The 20,579-nt window shown below is 28.8% G+C and overlaps 3 protein-coding genes across 3 annotated transcripts; 1 reads left to right on the top strand and 2 right to left on the bottom strand.

The window, feature by feature from the left end:
- The first annotated feature begins 6,372 nt into the window (after positions 1-6,372).
- On the top strand, positions 6,373-7,404 carry LOC8260423 (auxin-responsive protein SAUR72). Its single transcript, XM_002529127.4, has 2 exons — positions 6,373-6,709; positions 7,038-7,404. Exons 1-2 carry the CDS (start codon positions 6,404-6,406, stop codon positions 7,092-7,094), a joined length of 363 nt encoding a protein of 120 aa, XP_002529173.2. The 5' UTR covers positions 6,373-6,403; the 3' UTR covers positions 7,095-7,404.
- Positions 7,405-10,816: 3,412 nt separating this feature from the next.
- LOC8260422 (auxin-responsive protein SAUR78) lies at positions 10,817-11,653 on the bottom strand. Its single transcript, XM_002529126.4, has one exon. It carries the CDS (start codon positions 11,492-11,494, stop codon positions 11,120-11,122), a length of 375 nt encoding a protein of 124 aa, XP_002529172.2. The 5' UTR covers positions 11,495-11,653; the 3' UTR covers positions 10,817-11,119.
- A 5,220-nt stretch (positions 11,654-16,873) lies between these two features.
- Positions 16,874-17,637, bottom strand: LOC8260421 (auxin-responsive protein SAUR78). The gene has a single exon (XM_002529125.4). It carries the CDS (start codon positions 17,502-17,504, stop codon positions 17,124-17,126), a length of 381 nt encoding a protein of 126 aa, XP_002529171.1. The 5' UTR covers positions 17,505-17,637; the 3' UTR covers positions 16,874-17,123.
- Between the last annotated feature and the right edge of the window lie 2,942 nt (positions 17,638-20,579).

Below are 20,579 nucleotides of genomic sequence, written 5' to 3'. Positions count from 1 at the left end.
TATGAGTTATAGGTGCTTTATGACCATTAGGTACATGAACAAAAGAGTTATGAACTTTGGTTGCATAAGTGAACAGATATGGTTTACAGATAATATGATTTGTAGCACCAATATCAATGATCCATCTAGTATGATGTTGAGAATATAATGAATCTAGTTATGCATTCATGCAAAAAGAGGTAAATGTACCTGCCATATTAGAGTAAGTTTGAGGGTTCATGTTAGGGATCACTTATAGTGTAATGGTAGGATTTGCAGAAGGTGTTTGAGGATTATTTTGTAAGGATTAAGCATTGAGCAACTACATGATTTGCTGAACTTGATCCTTTAACATATCAACCTGTGAAACAGAAGAACCTGAATCCTTCATAACATTATTACTCGCATCCAATTGAGCCACTTGATTAGCAAAAACCAGCTTAGTAGGAACATCTGCTAATCTAACATTGAACTTGTAATTCTATGGATGACCATGTAACTTGTAACATTTCTCTTTATGATGACCATTTCTACCACAATGTGCACAAATGACATATGAAACACATTCGTCTCTGTAATGTCCCATTTTCCCACACTTTAAACACTTAATATCTTACCTAGATCTCTTAACAGCTATAGCTACAGCATCAATGAAGTTTGTAGATTGTAAATGCATACTCCTTTGTGATTCCTCTCTCAAGACCATATTATAAGCTTAATCTAAAGTTGGAAATGGTTTGATCAAGATAACTTGAGATCCAAGTCCTTGACAGCTTTCATTCAGTCCATTAAGAAAAAAAAAACATATTTCTTTTCTTGAACAACCACATAGTTTTCAAAGCAAGCATCGTCGCATTTTCCACACTCGTAGTTAGGCAAAGGATAATATGATTTCAGCTCTTCCCATATTGCATTGAGTTGAGTGAAATAAGTATCCACAAAATTTGTTCCTTGAGTAAGATTGCACAGCATGTCTTAAAAATGACATACCTTTGTATCATCAAGTTATGTGAATCTCTGATTCAAAGTCTCCCATATTATTACAGCAGAATTCATTTAGAAGACTGTTGAAGTAATATAAGGTGAGATTGAACGTAACAGCCAAGCAATCAACAGATCATTACACCTTATCCAAGCAAGAAATAGAGGATCAATCTCCTTTGGCATCAAGATAGATCCATCCAGAGACCTTAACTTGTTTCTGATGGAGATAACAAGCATAAAAGATCTCTTTCAAGAAATAAAGTTGTGCACCATTAGCTTAGGAGTTACAATTACTGAACTGTGATTATCCGAGTGGTGCAAAAATAGGGCAAAGAAGGATCATCAATAAGTGAGATTGAGGAAGTTCCAGTCATCATGATTTCAAAAAAGTATCAAGTAAATGACAGATTTGTGAACGAAATACAAGCAGGAAGTAAGAACTGATAGCATATTAAGAATCACACACTAGAAACGAAAAAAATGATCTTAAAAAAAAAGTAAGAATAGAAAATGGGTTAGAGTATTTGGCAGCCAAGAAACTTAAGAGAAAATAAGAGGAAAACAAATAGCCATGCTTTGATACCATAAAACCAAAATTTGGAGAAAAGTTTTTTATATCTTCAGCTAACACATAGATTACATGAGCTGCTCCTTTATATAGCAAAAGAGAGTTGAGCTAAAGAGTTCACGTGGCACATACGTGCATGTAACAGAATATGTAACTAACTTAAATAGTAAAAGACTAAACTAACCCTCAATGATCTAATACTTTTTATAGTTATCACCATAGATTGTTGGTCTGCGAGTCTCTTGAGACGATGAGGCGATTAAATTGAAGGTCGAATGAGAATCCAACGTTGTCTAGGATTTGGAAAAGCTTATTTCATTTTAATGAAAATCTTTTCTAATCTCGGTTCTTTCTTAATGACCTCTGACTAAAGTTATTAAAACTCTCAATTTTTCAGTATTCTTGCTACCAACTGATATTTGATAAAAGTTAATGAGAATTCGTAACCCTAAAATTAGGTTATAGCGATACTTATATAGAGTCAGGATTTTAGGAAACCCTAAAGGAATAGATAAGCTTAAATCACTTTGAAAAAGAAAAGAATTTTCTTTTATCGGTCAATAATATCCAATAAAATAAAAAACTAAAATCTTTTAAAAATCCTAATAATTATCATAAAAACTTTCTAGAAACTTATTTTATTATCTTTGGGCATGTTTAAGTTGAAATTTGCATAAAAAGATGTTGAAATTCGAAAATCAGACAATCGACAACCTTTGTGTAGCCCTCCTGCATGCGAATCACCAGAGCCGAGTATGCGTAACTCGATTGGCTTTAAGGAGCAAAAACTCTAAAAAATTTCTATTGGATAATGAAAGAATTTTTATTTTACTTATAACCATACGGCTTTTTGGCGTCACCATATCTTATCGATTGCGAAGATCAGTATAATACCATACAATGAAAACAACAGGTAGGGGTAAGCAATCGCTGGTTTGATTTTAACTAAAAATCACACAATCAAATTTTCTAATTTGATTAATCAAACCGACCTGAAATATTGAATATAACCAAATCGAATTGAAAAAGTTTGGTTTGGTTCAGTTCGGTTCGGTTGATTGATTTAAGCCTTTGAATTTTTTATTATTTTATAATTTAAACTATAAATATATATATTTAAATAAATAAATAAATATATGTATGAAATATTTTCTCAACATCAATAATGATAGAAAATGTTTAAATATATGTTTATAGTTAAATAAGTTGATTGGCACTAGAACATATATAGAATTGTAATAAATTAAAATCGTTAACTTACATTGAGATATTTTGTCTTGCGTAAACTGAACTTTCTAGAAGAATCGATTTGTAGTTCAATCTCTAAACAATTATAAACGGATAAACCTTGGTCATGTCTATCTATACGGTCTCTAAAAACTTTTTCATACATCACATAAAATATTATTTAGAGTTTCATTGAAGAAAAAAGATAAAAGAAGAATAATCTTATCATAGTCGAATGGTACCTTGTGATCTTAGCTTCTCAACAACTTGTAGATAATTTTAACCAAGGGCGGATAGATAAAGGATTTAAGGCCCTAAACTTTAAAAAACTATCATGTGATTTGGTGTTTTTACACTTGATAAACAAATGTATTCTTTGTATTAAATGAGTAACATGTGTTTTAATGTTTTTAGTATTTTTTAGATATATTTAATTTTTCTCTCATTTTTTAGATTGCAAATATTAAAAGAAACATATTTTTTTCATAAAATAATTTTTTTAAGTAATTTAGTATTCAATTAGATATTTTATGATCATAACAAATTGTTAAAATATATATTTTTTTGTTTTAATCAAATTTAAGAAATTATTTTATTAAAATAAAATTTTTATATATTTATAAATTCTATTATGCATTACTAGATGCCACATTGCTTATAAAATCATAATTTAGTAATGGTTTATGTTAAATGCATACAAAATTATATAAAATTAATAAAAAAATAAATTTATATTTAAAAATTACTAAGAAGATAAAACACATGATATTCTTTTGAAACAAAAAATTTATGCATTTTTCAAGTGAAAGAACGCTAAACCACATGATAATTTTTTGAAATTTATTCTTCTTTTTAAATAAAAATAGTTGTAGCATAAAATTACTAAAGACTTGAATAGTATAAACTAAATTTATATTTAATTTGTCAGTTATTTAGAAATATAATATGGTTAAAATAGCTCCAATATGGTTAAGTCAAAAGTGGGTAATGATAGAAAATGATTTGATAGGGGGTTGATGGATGATCCACTTCTTCATACTATATTAGTAGAAATAAGTTAATATATAGAATTATTTAACTTGCTTTCACATTATTGAGTCGAAAGTGAAAAGCTTGAGTTTTGAGTTTAGTTTTACTTTATTCATATTGGATCAAAAGAAAATGGTACAAATTTTGAGTTGAGTTTTACTTATAGACATTGAATAAGTGTTTTCTTTTTTATTTTTATAATAAAAATAAAGGTAAAATTAAATTATAAATTTTAACAGTGTCAAACGATGATAAATTTTTAATTAAAATAAGTACGAGTGAGTTTTCAATTAAAATAGTTTATAAATTGAAATAAAAAATAAAAAATTATTAAGGATGTTGTGGGTGGGTAATTTGCAAGTAAATAGTGCCTTACTAGCTAGTATTTAACATAATAAGATAATGTGTAAACCCTAAGAGAAGTGAAAGAGTTTTTCCAACTAACTAAATTGCTGAAAATTTGACTCATATTTTTTAGCTAAATACATACTAAGTAGAAATAGAATATATTATTAATTTCAGCGCCTACTCATTTTAAATCATGCGTTCGTCCTGACTCCGACTAGGAAGAATTCTCAATAAATAAGAAAACACCCATAGAAAAGAAATTAAAAAGAAAAAACAAAAAACAAAAAGGAAGGAAGAGGGGCTATTCACCAGCAAACAACCCCTAGAATCAAAACACCACTTGTTTTCTTTTCCTTTCTTTCTCCGGCGGCATTTCTAAGGATTTAAGAAATAGTAGTAATACTACCTTGTTTGTTTATTTGTGCTGTAGCTATGAAAAATATTTTATTATATTTTTTAAATTTTAGAAATTATTTAAATAAAATCTAATTACTAATTATATTTTGAATTATATATTTTTTAACCATTTTATTCAACTATTTTAAAATTTTAAAATAAATACTGATGCTTTTAATTTATTTTTAAAAATAGTTTTTGATAACAAATTTTAAAATTTTACAATGAAGAAAATAACATTACTTATTAACATAAATATTATTGAGTCAATAAAAGATTTGTTACATTTAAATGTAAAATATGTGATAAAGTGCACATATGTGAAATTTTTAATAATATATTATTAAGAGATTTTGCCAGAGTACTATTGTGGCATCCTACCATTATAGATATATTTTTTAATTATTAATTATTAATTAATATTATTTTAAATAATTTATTTATTTTATATATTTTTTTAATAATATAGACTGTCAACGAATTTATATATAATTTTTAATTATTTATACGAGTTAAAATTTTATAGTTGGATCTTATAGTTGTTAAGTACCACTAATTAAATTGTAAAAATAGATAAAAATAATTTAATAAATAAAAATAATTTATTTAATTGATAAATAATTAAATACGGTATCTAATTGACTAATCTAGTATTTAATTATGTTAAAAAATATTAAAATTAAAATAATATTAACATTTATAGGCTTATATGGTACTGTACACTTATGGTACATCAGAATGGCTCATTATTAAGTCTATGGTAAATTATTTTTGCTGATTCATAATTGTTATTCTTTTAATAAATATAATTGGTTTCCCATATCATTTTTTTTACTTTGAAATTTTAAAAATTGTTATCGATGAGTGTTTTTGAAAATAAATTGAATCATAGATGTTTATTTTAAAATTTTAAAATAATTGAATAAAATTGCTAAAAAATTGTAAAATTTAGGATTCAATTTGTAGTTACATCTTTTGAAGAAAAAGTTGATATTTTCTAAAAAATAAAGAAATTATTCAATGCTCCGTAATAATTTCAAACAGACTAAAATGGAAAAACATATTAATTTATTTTAGTTGGTTATAATTAATAAAATTAGCATTTATTAAATGAAATATATAATTATTTTAATCGTTTAGATTTTATTTTATAATTTCTTATTAAAAATAAAAATTTAAATTTAAAGTTGAGACCTTACTCAAGTTAAGGTATACACCTACCATCAGACTAAGTATATGTATGCATTCCATATCAGTTTAACACCTTTAGACATTTAAAAAATTAAATAAATTTCATATATAGAACAACACCCTTTTAGAAATGAACAAAGTATGTAAGGTAAGACATCCTAATCAAGCATAAATAAAAAAAACGAAAAAGTTAAATTATCCCTTAGACTAGGAGGTGGTACAAAATGTGTACATAAATCGTACATAAGAGTATGAAATCATCGAGCATCTTATGCTCTTAATATCGAACAAAAGCAAACCACCAAACCATCTCTTTTTCTAATTCCAAGTCCTCTTTAACATAACCTTGAAGACAATCGGCAATATTTGAAATTTCAACACACTTCAGGGATTGGTGATTACAACATCTACCCAATTCCATCACAATAGAACAAACCCTTTGTGGGAAATTCATGATAAGTACAAAATAATATTTCATAAACTATACTATAAATTAATGGTTTAAGATTAAGAAAAAATTAATCAACTTAGTACATCGACCTTCTTGCTACGGCAAGTAGTCCACGTCCTACACAATAATCTAACTTGGAAATATATAAATATATCACTAATTATTGCTTTAAATCTCCATTAATTAAGACTCATTGTACAATAATTGAAGACTCTAGAGAGGGTTGGGAAATGGGAGTAAGAGGTAGCAAGTTGAGCAAATTGATTGGAGCTAAAGGTGTCAAGAGACTAGGGTGCCCTTCAACGGCACCCAGAGGCTATGTGCCTATTTGTGTTGGAGTTAATGATGATACTAGAAGATTTATGGTTCATACACAAGCACTTAGTGATGCTGAGTTCTTGGAGCTTCTCTGTAAATCTGCTGAAGAATATGGTTTTGGTAATAAAGGTGTTCTTAAAATTCCGTTCGAAGCAAAAGATTTCGAAGAGTGGATGATTAAAAGAACCCGATTGAAGATTAGTCCCGTTAAATCCAATGTAATTAATCTTTAATTCTTTTTTTTCTTGATTGTTATGGATATCTATTATGCTTTGTGAATACCCACTGTTTAGCTAAGGGATTAATTTATTGGTGTTTGTAGCAACTCCCATATTTTAGATTGTATGACCATAATGAAGGTGCATCTATTGGTGTTGATCGTTTAATTAATCTTACAATTTGAATGTCAAATTTATGATCATTGTTTGATAGACAATAATTAATGCATAAATATTTGGTACTTTTGTAGGTTTAATTTGACTATTTTACATTAATTTAGTGTCTTTTATTGTGGATTTTACACATTTTAGTGTGTTTGACTTGTAGGTGCAAAATTTGGAGAGAATTGATGAAAAATATGTGAAAAGATCTATTTTAGGGTGAATTCTTCTGGGATGTTTCATTGAACCAAGACCGGTTTAAAAAGAAAAATTGATAAATCTACTGCCTTGGATAGAGCCTTCAATTGATCTTGAGAAAGCTCAACTGGCACCAATTGAGAAGCACGCATGGCACCAATTAATAATAGTCCTATGATCGATTTTGACCCAATTGGTGAATCGGCGCTCGCTCTGCTTGACAAAGTTCTATTTAAAAAGGTATTTGGTTCAAAAGAAAGAGAGGTCTCTTGTATTGCAAATTCAAATTTAGATTTTTTAAAATTTCTTTTAATAGTTCTAATAGATTTTCATCATCTTTTAATCTCTCTTTGAATACGTTAATTTAAATTTAAAACTTAATATTTGAAATTCATCAATTTAAAGATTCTTCATTTGGATGCTATAAGAATTCGAAATCATATATTTCAAATTCACTGTATAGATTACTTCTTACTCAATAAATTTGAATTTAAAAACAAAATATAAGATAACTACTAAATTTAGATTTTTGAGAAAAATCTATAATACAAATTTATTATCACAAGAAATAAGGCTAAATTTAGAAATATGTTTTTTAAGATAATAACTATGAAAATAAAAATAAGAGTAATTACAAAAGAAAGCTCCTATTAGTTAAATGATACGAATAAAGTAAAATAAAAAAACTCATCAAACATTGTTAAAAGCTCAACCTTATGATGATTGTCTTAAATTTTTTTATCAATTTGTATTAGACATGTATTTAAGACAACTAAAATTCGTGCAGTCCGAACAAATTTAAATTTTATTAAGTACCAAAAACTAAACAATAACTCAATATAGCAAAAAGCAACTCTAAAGTACCCAAAATTCAAGAAATTTAAACTTTTCAACCAATAAGGCAATCAAATAATTAAATAATAGTCTTAATCTATAATAATTTGTAAAGTTAAACATTTTCATCAAATCTAGTAAAAATTAATGTTCCATATAATTTTAGAACCAAACTCATCAATCTAAGCACACTCATCAATCTAAAGACACTCGTCAAACAAAAATCAAACAAATAATATCCTTCAACCCATGAATACTAAACATAAAAATAATAAATTTACTTCATTGGTTAGTTTTATAGTGTTGCAAGTTAAATGACGTCATTTCGGTTTTTTTTTTTATGTATATTTTTAGTATTTTTTTACTAAATTTTAAATAAATAAAAAACTGTATAAACAACTTTTTTTTTAAAATTCGTAAAAATAATATTTTTTGTTTATAAAAATCGTGTCCGGTGAAATTTCACCTAAATTCAGGAGGGTTGGATCATTCATCTTTGTTGTAGCCTAAAATTGAATTGAGTCTCTAACTATTTTCATTAGTTTGTGTGTGTTTGTGTGTTTTTTTTGAGAAGATAGTTTGGGGTTAAAGTAATCACTAATATATTCATTTGTTTGCACTTAATTTAATTGGACAAGACTACCATAAAATAAATAATGAGATTAAATATCACTTATCTCATATAGTTTTACATTTTAGATACTTGATTCAAAAAAAAAAAGATTCTTTACTAGAGGGCTTAGATTTATTTTCTTAGTAATTATTAAATAGAATAAGAAATTTGCTTGCACGTCTTTTAGACTGATTTTATGGCGACTTAATCTATATTTATACAATTCATGCATTTGAAAAATGGAACTAAAATATATATATATATATATATTTACAGCTGCTTTTTAGTATAATAAAGAAAAATAAAATAAATTGTATTTTCTTAATGCAGATTCTAGAAAGAAGCAATAGTGAAATTTTTAAAAAGTAAAAATCTTAAATTTTAAAAGTAGTAGTGCCAAATTGGTATAAATTATTAACAGCAATCATCATTTGCGCTTTTCCCATTTTTGTAGCCAATGCAATGTGGATTGAGATTCTATCAATGTTGATTCATACTTTTAATTTAAAATGGAACATTTTCTTAGAAGGAAAAAGATAAAATTTACTCTTGCAAATCTTGCACAATAATGCAGTTGGCAGACCACTAGTCACTAGATGTCAATTTGTAAGAGCAACAACAAAGAAACTGAAGAACCCATATAAAAAGTAGTGGGCAAGAACCCAATCCAGCAATTCACCATTTCAGCAAATTTGTCCTGACATTGCTGCCAACTAGGAGGCAAAAAGTGAGCCTGTGGGCGAGGCCCATGGTTACAGGCTAAAGAGCACATTGATAATTGACACTGCCAAAAGTCTTGGTGCTTTGAGCCCTTTGCTTCCAAACTTTTTCTTTTTTCTAATTAATTAATTACTACTAAGACAAAAAACATTGCCCCATCATCTCTATTGAATTCGTATTCATGTACCTTGCAAGATGCTGTCATTTCATCATTTGACAACCTCTGAATTGGGAATGAAGAACATCATAAGCTTCAATTGAATTTCATTTTTTAAATTTGTCTATTTTATTTATTAATTTAAGAGTGAAAAAATAAAATAAAATAAAAGTATTGCCAAGTTGCAAAGCGATGATATCAGAGTATGGAGGTCTAATTGGCTATACGATAAGAACCCAGTAAAAAAAGAAAAAACTAAAACCCAAAAGCCTGAGATAAAGCATCTCCCAGTTGCTAGTAATTATTCAATTGGCTTTTGTTCGTTTGAACTTTCAAACTATAAATTAATTATATTAGACATATGCGCCATGTTTAAAATAAAAAAAATTGTTGCTAATTGGATTATTTATACAATCAGTATTCTCATTTATTAAAATTAAAAAAAAAATAAAAATTAATCAGTCTAGTAATGACCCCAATCCAATAACATTGAGATGTGCCAAATTAGTTTGTTGGAGCAACTAATTTACTAATGATGGAGCACTTCTTTTCTGTAAAATAAATTCCCCTTCCTGTGAACTGCCAGGTAGACACTCTGGACAAATTCAAAAAACTATATTAACAATAGCAGCCTGATTGTTGGAATGTGAAGTGTGAAATATTTGACCTCTGAAGAGACATTCACTGGACTATTTGGGACAACTGAAGCAGGGAAAAATCTTCTACTGATTGGATAGTTTGGTAGTAACAGCTGCATTATATATAGTTATGAATTGGATCCAGAGAAGCTAATAACATAGTAAATATTGTTGGGGACCAAAATAAATTATCCAAGGATGAATAATTGTACCATTAACAAACAGTACTGCTGAGGATTATTGAATGGAAAAATCTTATGGAAGATTTTTCTGAGACGAATAGAACCAAAAATGAAGGGGACCAATATATATATATATATATATATATATACACACACACTATCCTTACCAAGTTGCTATGTATGTCAGTACTATAATTTCGTGTTCAAAATGGGCGCATCTAACATGCATGAACCTTAGATCCCAACTCCATGTGTGTATATTTGTTTCTTTATGTAATATTTAAATTAGCTGACCGAATTTGGTCTGAATGCAACTGGTGTGGAGACAGGGATGATAGAGCTTTTGCACCCATTTGTGAAGTAATTAAGTTGCCTATTGCACAAACGTTTGTCTTTCATTTTTCATTTTATCCTTCGATCACTTGCTCAAATTTCAAACTATATAATATATAGGTATATGTCAAGAAAATTATTTCGGAGTCTTTCAGAACAGAAATACGTGTAAATTTGTTGAAAGAAACAAACAAAGATCTTAACATATGGATTCATATTTAACACAAAACATATCATCAGAAAGAGATAGGAAAAAGGGGAAAAAGAAAATACAGAAGGTGGTGGTGCCACATTTATCATTCAGCATTATCATTTATCATTTGGATAATAACAAATCCTAGTAACTATCAGTTGGTCTAGTAGTGGCGACTATGTGAAGATGTGTGGGACTCAGGTCTTAGAAAAAGATGAAGAAAATATAAAGATAAAGAGAACATCAACATCCATCAACCATTGAACCATTTAATAGGTTAACCCTCACCATCTTTATTTTTTTTTTTTTGTTGCTTTCCTTCTCTACTAATTTTAATCTGCAGTTGCAAGCCTTCGATCATATTTCATCATCCACATCAATTAGCAAGTGTAGTAGAATTCAGCAAGTTCTTCCATGGAACCCAATTGAGAGCCACCGCTTTCAAGCATCCACAACAAGTGCTCAAACAAGACAACTTCACAAGAAACAACGACTTCCCCATCATGATCAAATCCACCTGACCTCTCTATCAACTCTTGAAAGAGAGGATGATAAATGGTACCAGAGCTCAAAAGATATCGCCGCCGAGATTTCCCCACATAAACTGCATGGAGTTGGTGATCAGGATCCTTTGAATTCTTGTCCTCGGACTCATTACTTGCAGCAATGGTGCTGTTTGTTCGAGCTGGCTTGGTAAAAGATGGCCATCTTTTTATTGCTGACTTGAACTTTGTCAGCTTGCCAATCTTTGTCATGTTTTAATAGAAAGGGGATTTTGAAATGAAATCGAGGGAAGATAGTTTTAGAGAGAAAGAAAAGATTTTTGAGAGGAAAAATGTTGGAGAAAAAGAGTAAAGAAGGTTCCTATTTAAGAGAGTGCAGAAGCAGGAAGAAAATTATGGTCGCAAGATTTTTAGAGAGCCTATCGTATTATTTATAAACATATCTAATAAAAATTAGCTACATCAGTTTTTGATGCCATAATATTTAAAATAATTAATTTTAAGTATTTTTTTTAATTTTATCTTTAATTAATTTAGATGATATAATATTATTAATTTATGTGATTTATATTTATTATTTTTATAGATATATATAAGATAATAGACAGTTTCCTGAATGAAAAATCAGTTTCTATTTTATTAAAGATTTAATTTATTAAATATAATATTAAAAATATAATTTAAAATATCACTTTTTAAAACTAAAATTATTATTTTATTAGAAAACTAATTAATTAATTAATATAATATTAAAATATAGTTAATATATTAGTTTTTTATGATAAAATTAATATTATTATCTAATTATAAAATTATTAATTAGTTAATATAATATTAAAATATAATTAAAATATTATTTTTAAAATTATAATCAATATTTAATTAAGAGTAACTTATTAATTAATAAATTAATAAAAATTATAAAATTATATATAAATTTAAATTTTGTATACCAAAATAAATAAACACGTCAAAATATAAATTTTATATGTTAAAAAATTAAGCACGGATGTAAAAAAATTTAAGTTTTAAAAATTAATATATATATATATATATTTATATATTCTTATTTTAATAGTTTCCAGAGTTTTGAAAACTTTTTAGTTTTTTTATTTAAGTTGTTTTTTTTTTCTTTCTTAAAAGTAAATTGATAAAAAATATATTTTACTAGTATTAATTTTATTTTTTTTTCTGAAAACTGAATAATAAAAAGTAAATATCATGTATACAGATTATTGATACCAAACAGGCATGGTTGCTCCTTGTACCCTCAAGTGACGACTTCAATTGACCATTTCGCTGTCATGCAGAAAAGATCTCTGGAAAAGAGTCGAAAGGTGTCGGACGTGGTTGCTGGTTCAGTACTTCCACTGGGTTTCAGCAGAAGTGGGAGTCACTATCTATTCATCCATGACTTCTATCAATAACATCTCCATAGCTTCCATTCTTTCTAAGATCCACTTCCACTCAAGCCAAGACTTTGCCATTGCCCGACACTATGCTCGCTATTGACGCCAGACTTCTTGGTAATATGATGCACAAAGTTATGATTCAATAAGTGCTAAGCTAGTAAGTTTAATTTTATTACACTTTAAGTTAATAAATTATTTGTTGATCCATAATTTATTAACTAATTATTGATAAATAACTAATAAATTTTTATTCACCAACAAATTAATTAATCAATTATTAATAAAATTATTTACTTATTGATAAATTAATTAACTAATACTTCACTTAATTAGTAGATACCTATTATTCCAAGTTTTAAAACTTTATACAGTTTTATTGTATAAATTAATTCTAAAATTTAACCAAAACTCAATAAATTAATCTATAATTTGACATAACTCAAGTAAAAATTATTCAAACATAATTTGACCTAAACTTGTAACAATTCAAATCCGAAAACATGAGTTGCTAAGAGACTCATATCCGACTGAATCTGAATCCAAAATAAGTAAAATTAGAAACGATTCAATTCTAAAATAATTCAGACTCAAATTTGAAATAATCTTTTTCGTACCCAGCTCGACCCACCGGTTGATCATCTCTAATGCTGACTATAAACACATGAAATATTTATGATATCAAGATACTTAGAGAAGTAAAAAGATAAAATTAAAAGGAGAAGAAAGGAACTAAAAAAATTAGCAAACACAGAAGATCGTTGAGCAACAATTAATTTTAAAAAACAGTATACTGACCGTTGACAGTTCATTAAACTTCTAAAGCCATTGGCTGAGCAAAGCAAGTCAGAAACAAATTTTCACCATTTGAGTGCAACTTATGCAACCACAGACGACAGTTTTGATGGATAATCTCAAAACATAACGTAACAGTTTCTAGAACACCATCCTAGTTCTTCATCATAATCTGAGACCTGCTTTCTTCCTACCATATTCTTTTTAGAGATGGACATTTGCATGACTCAAATGAGTAACCTTTTAGTCACTAAGGAACAACCTTAATGATGAAGTGGAAGCTTAATAAAAGGTTTGTTTTTCTATCAATATGTTGACTCAAATGAATATCAGAATAATAGTCTTTTATTAACCTATTGATTCAAAAAAATACTATATATGATGATAGACACCAACCTCTGTTAATTCACAAGAATGCTGAAAATTAGAAAAGAAAGAAAAACATTCTCTAATATTCTATTGGTAAACAAAGCTGTCTACTTAACCCCACCAGGGCATAAATAACAGAATAAAAAGAAAAAAGACAATAAATCTGAAATTTACTAAAAATAAACAATTTCAATCAAACACCTAAAAATAAAATATGTAATTAATAAACACAAATACAACAGTTGTTCCCAAAATGATTTCATACCAAAAATAATTAAAATCTATCAAGCAAAATTACGTTTTTAAAGGCAAAATACATTACATTATAAGAAATCAACATGATAACAATACATTTTAGTGATAGAATGCTTTGTCACTATTCAAAGACGGTTTACGATGAAATAGCGACAAAATAACCATTATAAATTACTCGTTAAAGAAAATTTTATAATGTATTATCCTTCATTAATCTATTGTAGAATATAATAGAATTATTTAACACTGATTTTAGTGACGATTAGTGATGGGCCGTCGTCACTAAAGAATAATGTGCGACAGACGTTAAATTTAGGATGAAATATGTATCCTTAGCTAATTAGCAACAAACAAATATTTTATTATTAAAAAATGGCAAGCACTGTGCTCCAAATTTAACGACAGACAATATCCATATTGCTAATAGCTAATTAACAATGAAAAGTTTCATCACTAATTTCACAATTTTTTGCCACTTCTTTTAAAAATTCTTCTACTCATATATTTAATCAACAACATATTAGTTTGTTAGGGATCTTAAAAAGAATTCTATCCAAGATTTATTATAGTATTTATAATTAGTTACATTATTATTACTATTTCTTCTTCTTTTTCTATATTATTATTATTATTGTTGTTGAAGAAAATTATTTAGACATTAAGGTACAAATAGAAAGATAATGGTAATTAATTTATTAAAAAGGTAAAGAGACACTAAACTAAAAATAAAAAATAAGATAATTAATTTAAAGAAATTTATTTTTATGAGAAATAAAAAATTTAGTTATTGATTAACGAATTATTTTAAAACTAGTGACAGCTTTTTTTTGTCAGTAAAGTTAGCGAGGGATTGTCCCTAATTTAGTAACAAAACTATCCTTCGTTATAGATAAATGGCTATCACTAAATGAATGATTACAAAGAAAAATGTACGTAAAGCATTTGCAACAATTAATTCAGTGAGAGACAAATGTCTGTTGCTAATGCGTCGTTTAGCGACAGATTTTTAGTTAGTGATGAATTTTATCTGTTGTTAAAACGACTTTTCACTTTATAGGGTTACAATAAAGCTTTTGATCATTGATCCTTTCCCATCAAATTAGGCCTAAAAGATATTAAAATCACAACTCTAAGTTCTTAAAATTGCGAAATTGCTATCAAGCACTTTTTCTTCATATTTTCTACCATTTTGATCTGTGATTTTCTTCAAACCCAATAAGAGCACAATAGAGTCAGTTCTGATAATAATCAAACTATTTACAATAAGAAAGGACTAATTTAAATTTGAGCTAAGGTAGGAAAGTTGTGTGTTAAGATGACCAAGAAAAGGTTAACACAATAAGGTTTTTTTGGGGCTAAACTAAATGCTATTCCTTTTTCTTTTTTCCCCTTTTCTTTGCTTTTTCTCTTTGTCTTCAAAGAATTCTTGTTAATCTTTGTCTGCAAGGCAAATCTTCATGTAAAATATACATCACCAACCGCAAAATAGCATCATCAAAGCATATAATAGTGACTGTCAATGCTAAAGAAGCATCTCTAACTACCCAATCATTTGCACTTAAATTATATATTTCCCAAACTTTTTTTGTGGGGTAGTTACTAATATATAACAAAGTCTAACATTTACTCAAACAAAACTTACTCACCCAAACATATTATATAATAATAATTTGCTATTGTCCCTTCCTTCCTAACCCAAATAATTACAAAATCTGAAGAGTGATTTGGCTCTGATAATCACAACTCATTTTACACGAGGTCTGCCAAACTGGTTTGTTGGGTCAACTAATTTAAACAGTACTCTTCATTCAGTAAATGAATTCCGGATCTTATTAACTGTGAAATAAATGAATTCTCCTAACCTGAATTGTTCGAATATGAACAGAGTGCACCTGTGAGGCTGTGAATAGACATATTGATTGGACTATTCAGGAGAAGTGAAGCAGAGTAATATCTTTTGTACTGATTGGATAGTTTGGTAGTGAACAGCTGCACTCTATAATTATATAGTCATGAAATTGGATACAGAGAAGCTAAAATAATAAATAATTTGTATCAAGAAAAAATGAATATAACATAAATTAGTTTTTTTGGGCAATAAAAGAACGGTACCATTAACAAACAGTACTGCAGATTATTGAATGAGAAAATATTAATGAAGATTCTTCTGGGTGTAAATAAAAATTGAGGGGGACCAAGACCTTACCAAGTTGACATATGTATGTCTGTGTATAGGTAATGAAGAAGGGAAACATAGCAATTTTGTGTCACAAGGGACTCATCAAACCATGTACCTTAGATCCCCATTCCATGTGTGTATATTTGTTCCTTTACATAATTTTTAAATTAATTTCCCTTATGATAAAGTTTGGTCTGAGTACAAACATTTCTGGTGAAAGGGATGGTAGAAATTTTGCTTCCTTCTGTGAAGCAAATGTCCCCATTCCCCAATTGGGCTTTGTTTGTTATTTATTTATTTTGGAGTCTTTAATTAAAATAAATACAACAGAAAACAGCAAATTTGCATTCATAAAAAGAAAAAGATAAAAGAAGGGAAAAAATAAAAGCAATGTAATTGGTGCCATATATATTTGTATGCATTTAACATTACATGGCTTTCTCTCTCTACTTTTCATATCTTCCATATTTGGTCTTTGATCCTATAGTTGATCTTCAATATTTCATTGCCAACCTGTATCATGTTGGCACACTAAGGGTCTATTCCATTGATTGTTATGTGACTTGAGCAAGAAACCAAAATCCAAAGAAAGGGACAAAAGATATAACATAGACACACAAACTCTGAAAAGAAACTTGTAGCAAACCATCTCTGATTGAGAGTACTTTGTACTTGATAATTTTTTCATTTAACATTTTGAGAATAATAATCCTAGTAACTAGATTAGAGGAAGAAAAAGAAAAAGATAAAGAACTAGTCAACTTCTTTAAACATCAACATCATTAAACCAGTTAATGGGTTAATTATATATTCTCACCATCAAATTGCTTTGTATCTCTACTAAATATTACAGACCTTTGATCATCATCATGAATTAGCAAGTATGGTAGAATTCAGCCAGTTCTTCCATGGAACCCAATTGAGAGCCACCGCTTTCAAGCATCCACAACAAATGCTCAAACAAAACAACTTCACAAGAAACGACAACTTCCCCGTCATGATCAAATCCACCTGACCTCTCTATCAACTCTTGAAAGAGAGGATGATAAATGGTATCAGAGCTCAAAAGATATCGCCGCCGAGATTTCCCCACATAAACTGCATGGAGTTGATCATCATCATCGATACCCTTTAAAATCTTGTCTTCAGACTCATTGGTGGCAGCAATGGTGCTGTTTGTGCGAGCTAGCTTGGTTAAAGATGGCCATCTTTTTATCGCAGACTTGAGCTTTGTTAGCTTCCCAATCTTTGCCATGTTCTTAATCCTTTGTTTGTATAATTTGCAGAAATGGGATTTTGAAAGGAGAGGAAGAAAAAATATATATTTATATAGTTTTAAAGAGAAAGAAAAGATTTTTTGAGAGGAATTTTGTTTGGGGAGTTCCTATATAAGGGAGTTAGAGGGAGCAAGAGAAAGATAGAAAGAGGCATATTACGTGCATGGCCCACTGTTTGATATATACCAGCTAAGAGAGAGACATTCTAAGGTGCAAAACCAGTTGCTATTTTGTTTGGCTTTTGGAGGCCTCTTTTGGATCTTTGTTTTTCATTGTCAAATTACACTCTCCACCTTATTTATACTTTGTAAGCAATTATGCCTCATTGGGTCTAAAATATGAAAGACCCCTTTTTTGTCCACCTTATCTAATTATTTTTGTAGGAAGTACAAATAGCTTTAAAACCCGTTTTTTAGGATTTTATCTTGTGTTTTCAGCAGCACTGAATTTACCACTCTTAATAGTGAAGAGTTTGATTCAAAGAATGAATGAAGCAAATTAAATTTGTCGACAAGCTATGTGGTTATACTCAAAACTGTGGTCCATGTATTGTGTAGCTCTAGGTGCTTGCACTGGTTTTGGAATGCAAGTGACCACATAAATTAGGCTATGTGATCAATCCAATTTATACTCAATTTGGTCCCAGCATAGCTCTAGTTGCTCTTGAATTGTTCTTGGAATTTAAGTGTAAGTGACCACATGACTTAGACTTGTGATTAATTTTTCGATTTGGGGGAGTTTATATTGCAGATGCAACCCACGTGAACAAATCTCACCAAGTGGCTCAAACTCATATGTTTGCCTTTTTCTAATGATGCTAGAAATATATATATATATATACATACAATAACTAATGCCCATTTCTCATCAGAAGATGTACATCATGTTTATTCAAGGCTTTTTTTTTTCTTGATGATTGATTTCCCATGTTTCACATGTTTATGTATCCAAAATCAAATTGACTGCAATTGCTAAATTAGTAATAACCTTCCTACTGCAAAAATTTAAATTTCTGATCTGAACCGTCCTAATTGTAGTGGGCAATTTAAGGGTAATTAGGGAAGAAAGAATTTGGGTAAGTAAAGGGGGACTGGTTCTTGTTGCGGTATGATTAGCAGCAATAAGAGTTGTTGGCGGGTAAGCAGCCCGGTGGCTCCCATCCGTAACACCCACTGGAAGGTTTCCGAAAACATTTTGTAACCCAACAGACAAGACTAACAATAACAATAGCAATAATAACAACAAGGTAGGCATCTTCTTTGTCCGTTACCACTTAGCATTTTTGTCTTTACAAACTTTGCTTTATTAGCTTTTCTATTAAGTTTGGGATTCTTCATTATCTATATTAATTCATCTATCTCATGACACATTTTAATCTTTGAACTAGCCTTCGGAAAAGTGTTTTTTTTTTCCTTATATATTTATTAAAATTAACAATTAAAAGAATGAATTATAATTTGAAATGGACAAAAGACATAATAAAAGATTATCGTCTCGATAGCTGAAATCATAATAGTATAATAGCCGAGTAATTATTAATGAATAAATAGTGTTATATAATTTTTTTAATTTATTTAACGTGGTATTTATTATTTTAATAAAATTACTTTTTAATATTTTTTTTTTAAAAAAAATCTAATAAAATAAGCGAGAGGTGAAATAAAAATGATAGAATGTTTAATATTTTTCTGGATGAATCAATAGCTGAGTGACAGAATAATCTATTAAATTTAAGAAAAGAAAAATCAGAAATACTGATAAGCTTTAGAGAATAAGTTGGCTCTGGTATTATTTATAAAGAAGCAAAAGGTGTCAGGGTTGAAGACGAAAGAGTGGTTACAATTAGTAGGGGTCCAGTTCAGTGTCATCTGTGGACAGTAACATACTGCAGCTACTTAGACGGACACCACCCACCTCAACTCTTTTTCCTCTTTAGGGTCTAAAATAAACAAACAATCCAAGAAATTAGCACCTAAACGAAATCATTAGAATATCAAGTTGCACTTCTTTTTATTTCCATGAAACCTATTTAATTGGTCAAAATTAAATTAGTGCACCACCAGTGAAAAGCTAACAGTAGACAATCCAAATTAAAAATTAAAAAATAAAAAGAAATTACACTGACCACTAGGTGTGCATGTACGTACAGTATGACTCTTGACATGTACACATCTCATTGACTTATTCATATAATAGATATTTTCAAACTCTTTTGTTCGTTTACATATAATGGGAACGTAATTAGAAAGGGCGATTCTGATTCTTACTATTTACTGCACTTAATATGTAAATGGTATCTGTTAATAAGATAAAGTAATTAAGGATTTTTCTCGTAGCATAAGAAGTGAAAATTTCTAACTGCAGTAACTTTGTTCCTCTTTAGTAGTTTCATTACTAGAAACAAATGAAACATTCATGCAGTAGAGAGTAGTGCTTATGCTTTCAAATGGGAGTGCTTTTCTCTTAGTTAAACACACCAAATCTTGATGATTAAGATTTGTTAGGTTTCGAGGCATGTGCTATTGGCGAACTAAGAGGAAATTAATCAAACAAGAATTTGGGGCAAAAGTCATGCATGTGCTTTAAAAAAATAAGGGAGAAACATATAAGATCATTTGTAGATATGGGGAGTTAGTTTAAGTCATGTGCAGGTCCAAGATATCAGCTAACTAATCATTGTCAGTGGCACTGCTTATTGCTTAATAAGATCATTAGTCAGATTATATTATAATTTTAAAACAGGACCTAGAAAAGAGAATTTATGCTGTTTGTGTGGTCCAAAGCAGACACAATGTCAAAATACATACTCATATGGTGATCCGAATGTTGCATTTGCATAACTTGGCGACATAAATTTTGGGTTTTCTAAATTATTATGAGATCAATCAAATCCTGTCAACTACTTGCTTGCCATGCCCATGTTGCCAAGGTAGTGGCTGATGCTGCTCTGCACAAATCTCTAGTCAAGACAACTTGGCTAAACTATAAGCTACATTGGCCTTTTTGGGCTAACAAACAGGAGCCCATGTCTTAATGCCAGTAGCTTGAACTGC

The sequence above is a fragment of the Ricinus communis genome, chromosome 8 (assembly GCF_019578655.1).
Source record: "Ricinus communis isolate WT05 ecotype wild-type chromosome 8, ASM1957865v1, whole genome shotgun sequence".
Taxonomy (NCBI): domain Eukaryota; kingdom Viridiplantae; phylum Streptophyta; class Magnoliopsida; order Malpighiales; family Euphorbiaceae; genus Ricinus; species Ricinus communis.
Note: the sequence above shows the minus strand (reverse complement) of the source record. Positions and strands in the feature narration are given on the sequence as shown.

Excerpts from the sequence above, each read along its gene's own strand:
- LOC8260423 (XM_002529127.4), top strand. The coding sequence starts at position 6,404 with ATGGGAGTAAGAGGTAGCAAGTTGAGCAAATTGATTGGAGCTAAAGGT. Across the intron at positions 6,710-7,037 it reads TTAGTCCCGTTAAATCCAAT|GTGCAAAATTTGGAGAGAAT; the intron begins GTAATTAATCTT and ends TTTGACTTGTAG.
- LOC8260422 (XM_002529126.4), bottom strand. The coding sequence starts at position 11,494 with ATGACAAAGATTGGCAAGCTGACAAAGTTCAAGTCAGCAATAAAAAGA.
- LOC8260421 (XM_002529125.4), bottom strand. The coding sequence starts at position 17,504 with ATGGCAAAGATTGGGAAGCTAACAAAGCTCAAGTCTGCGATAAAAAGA.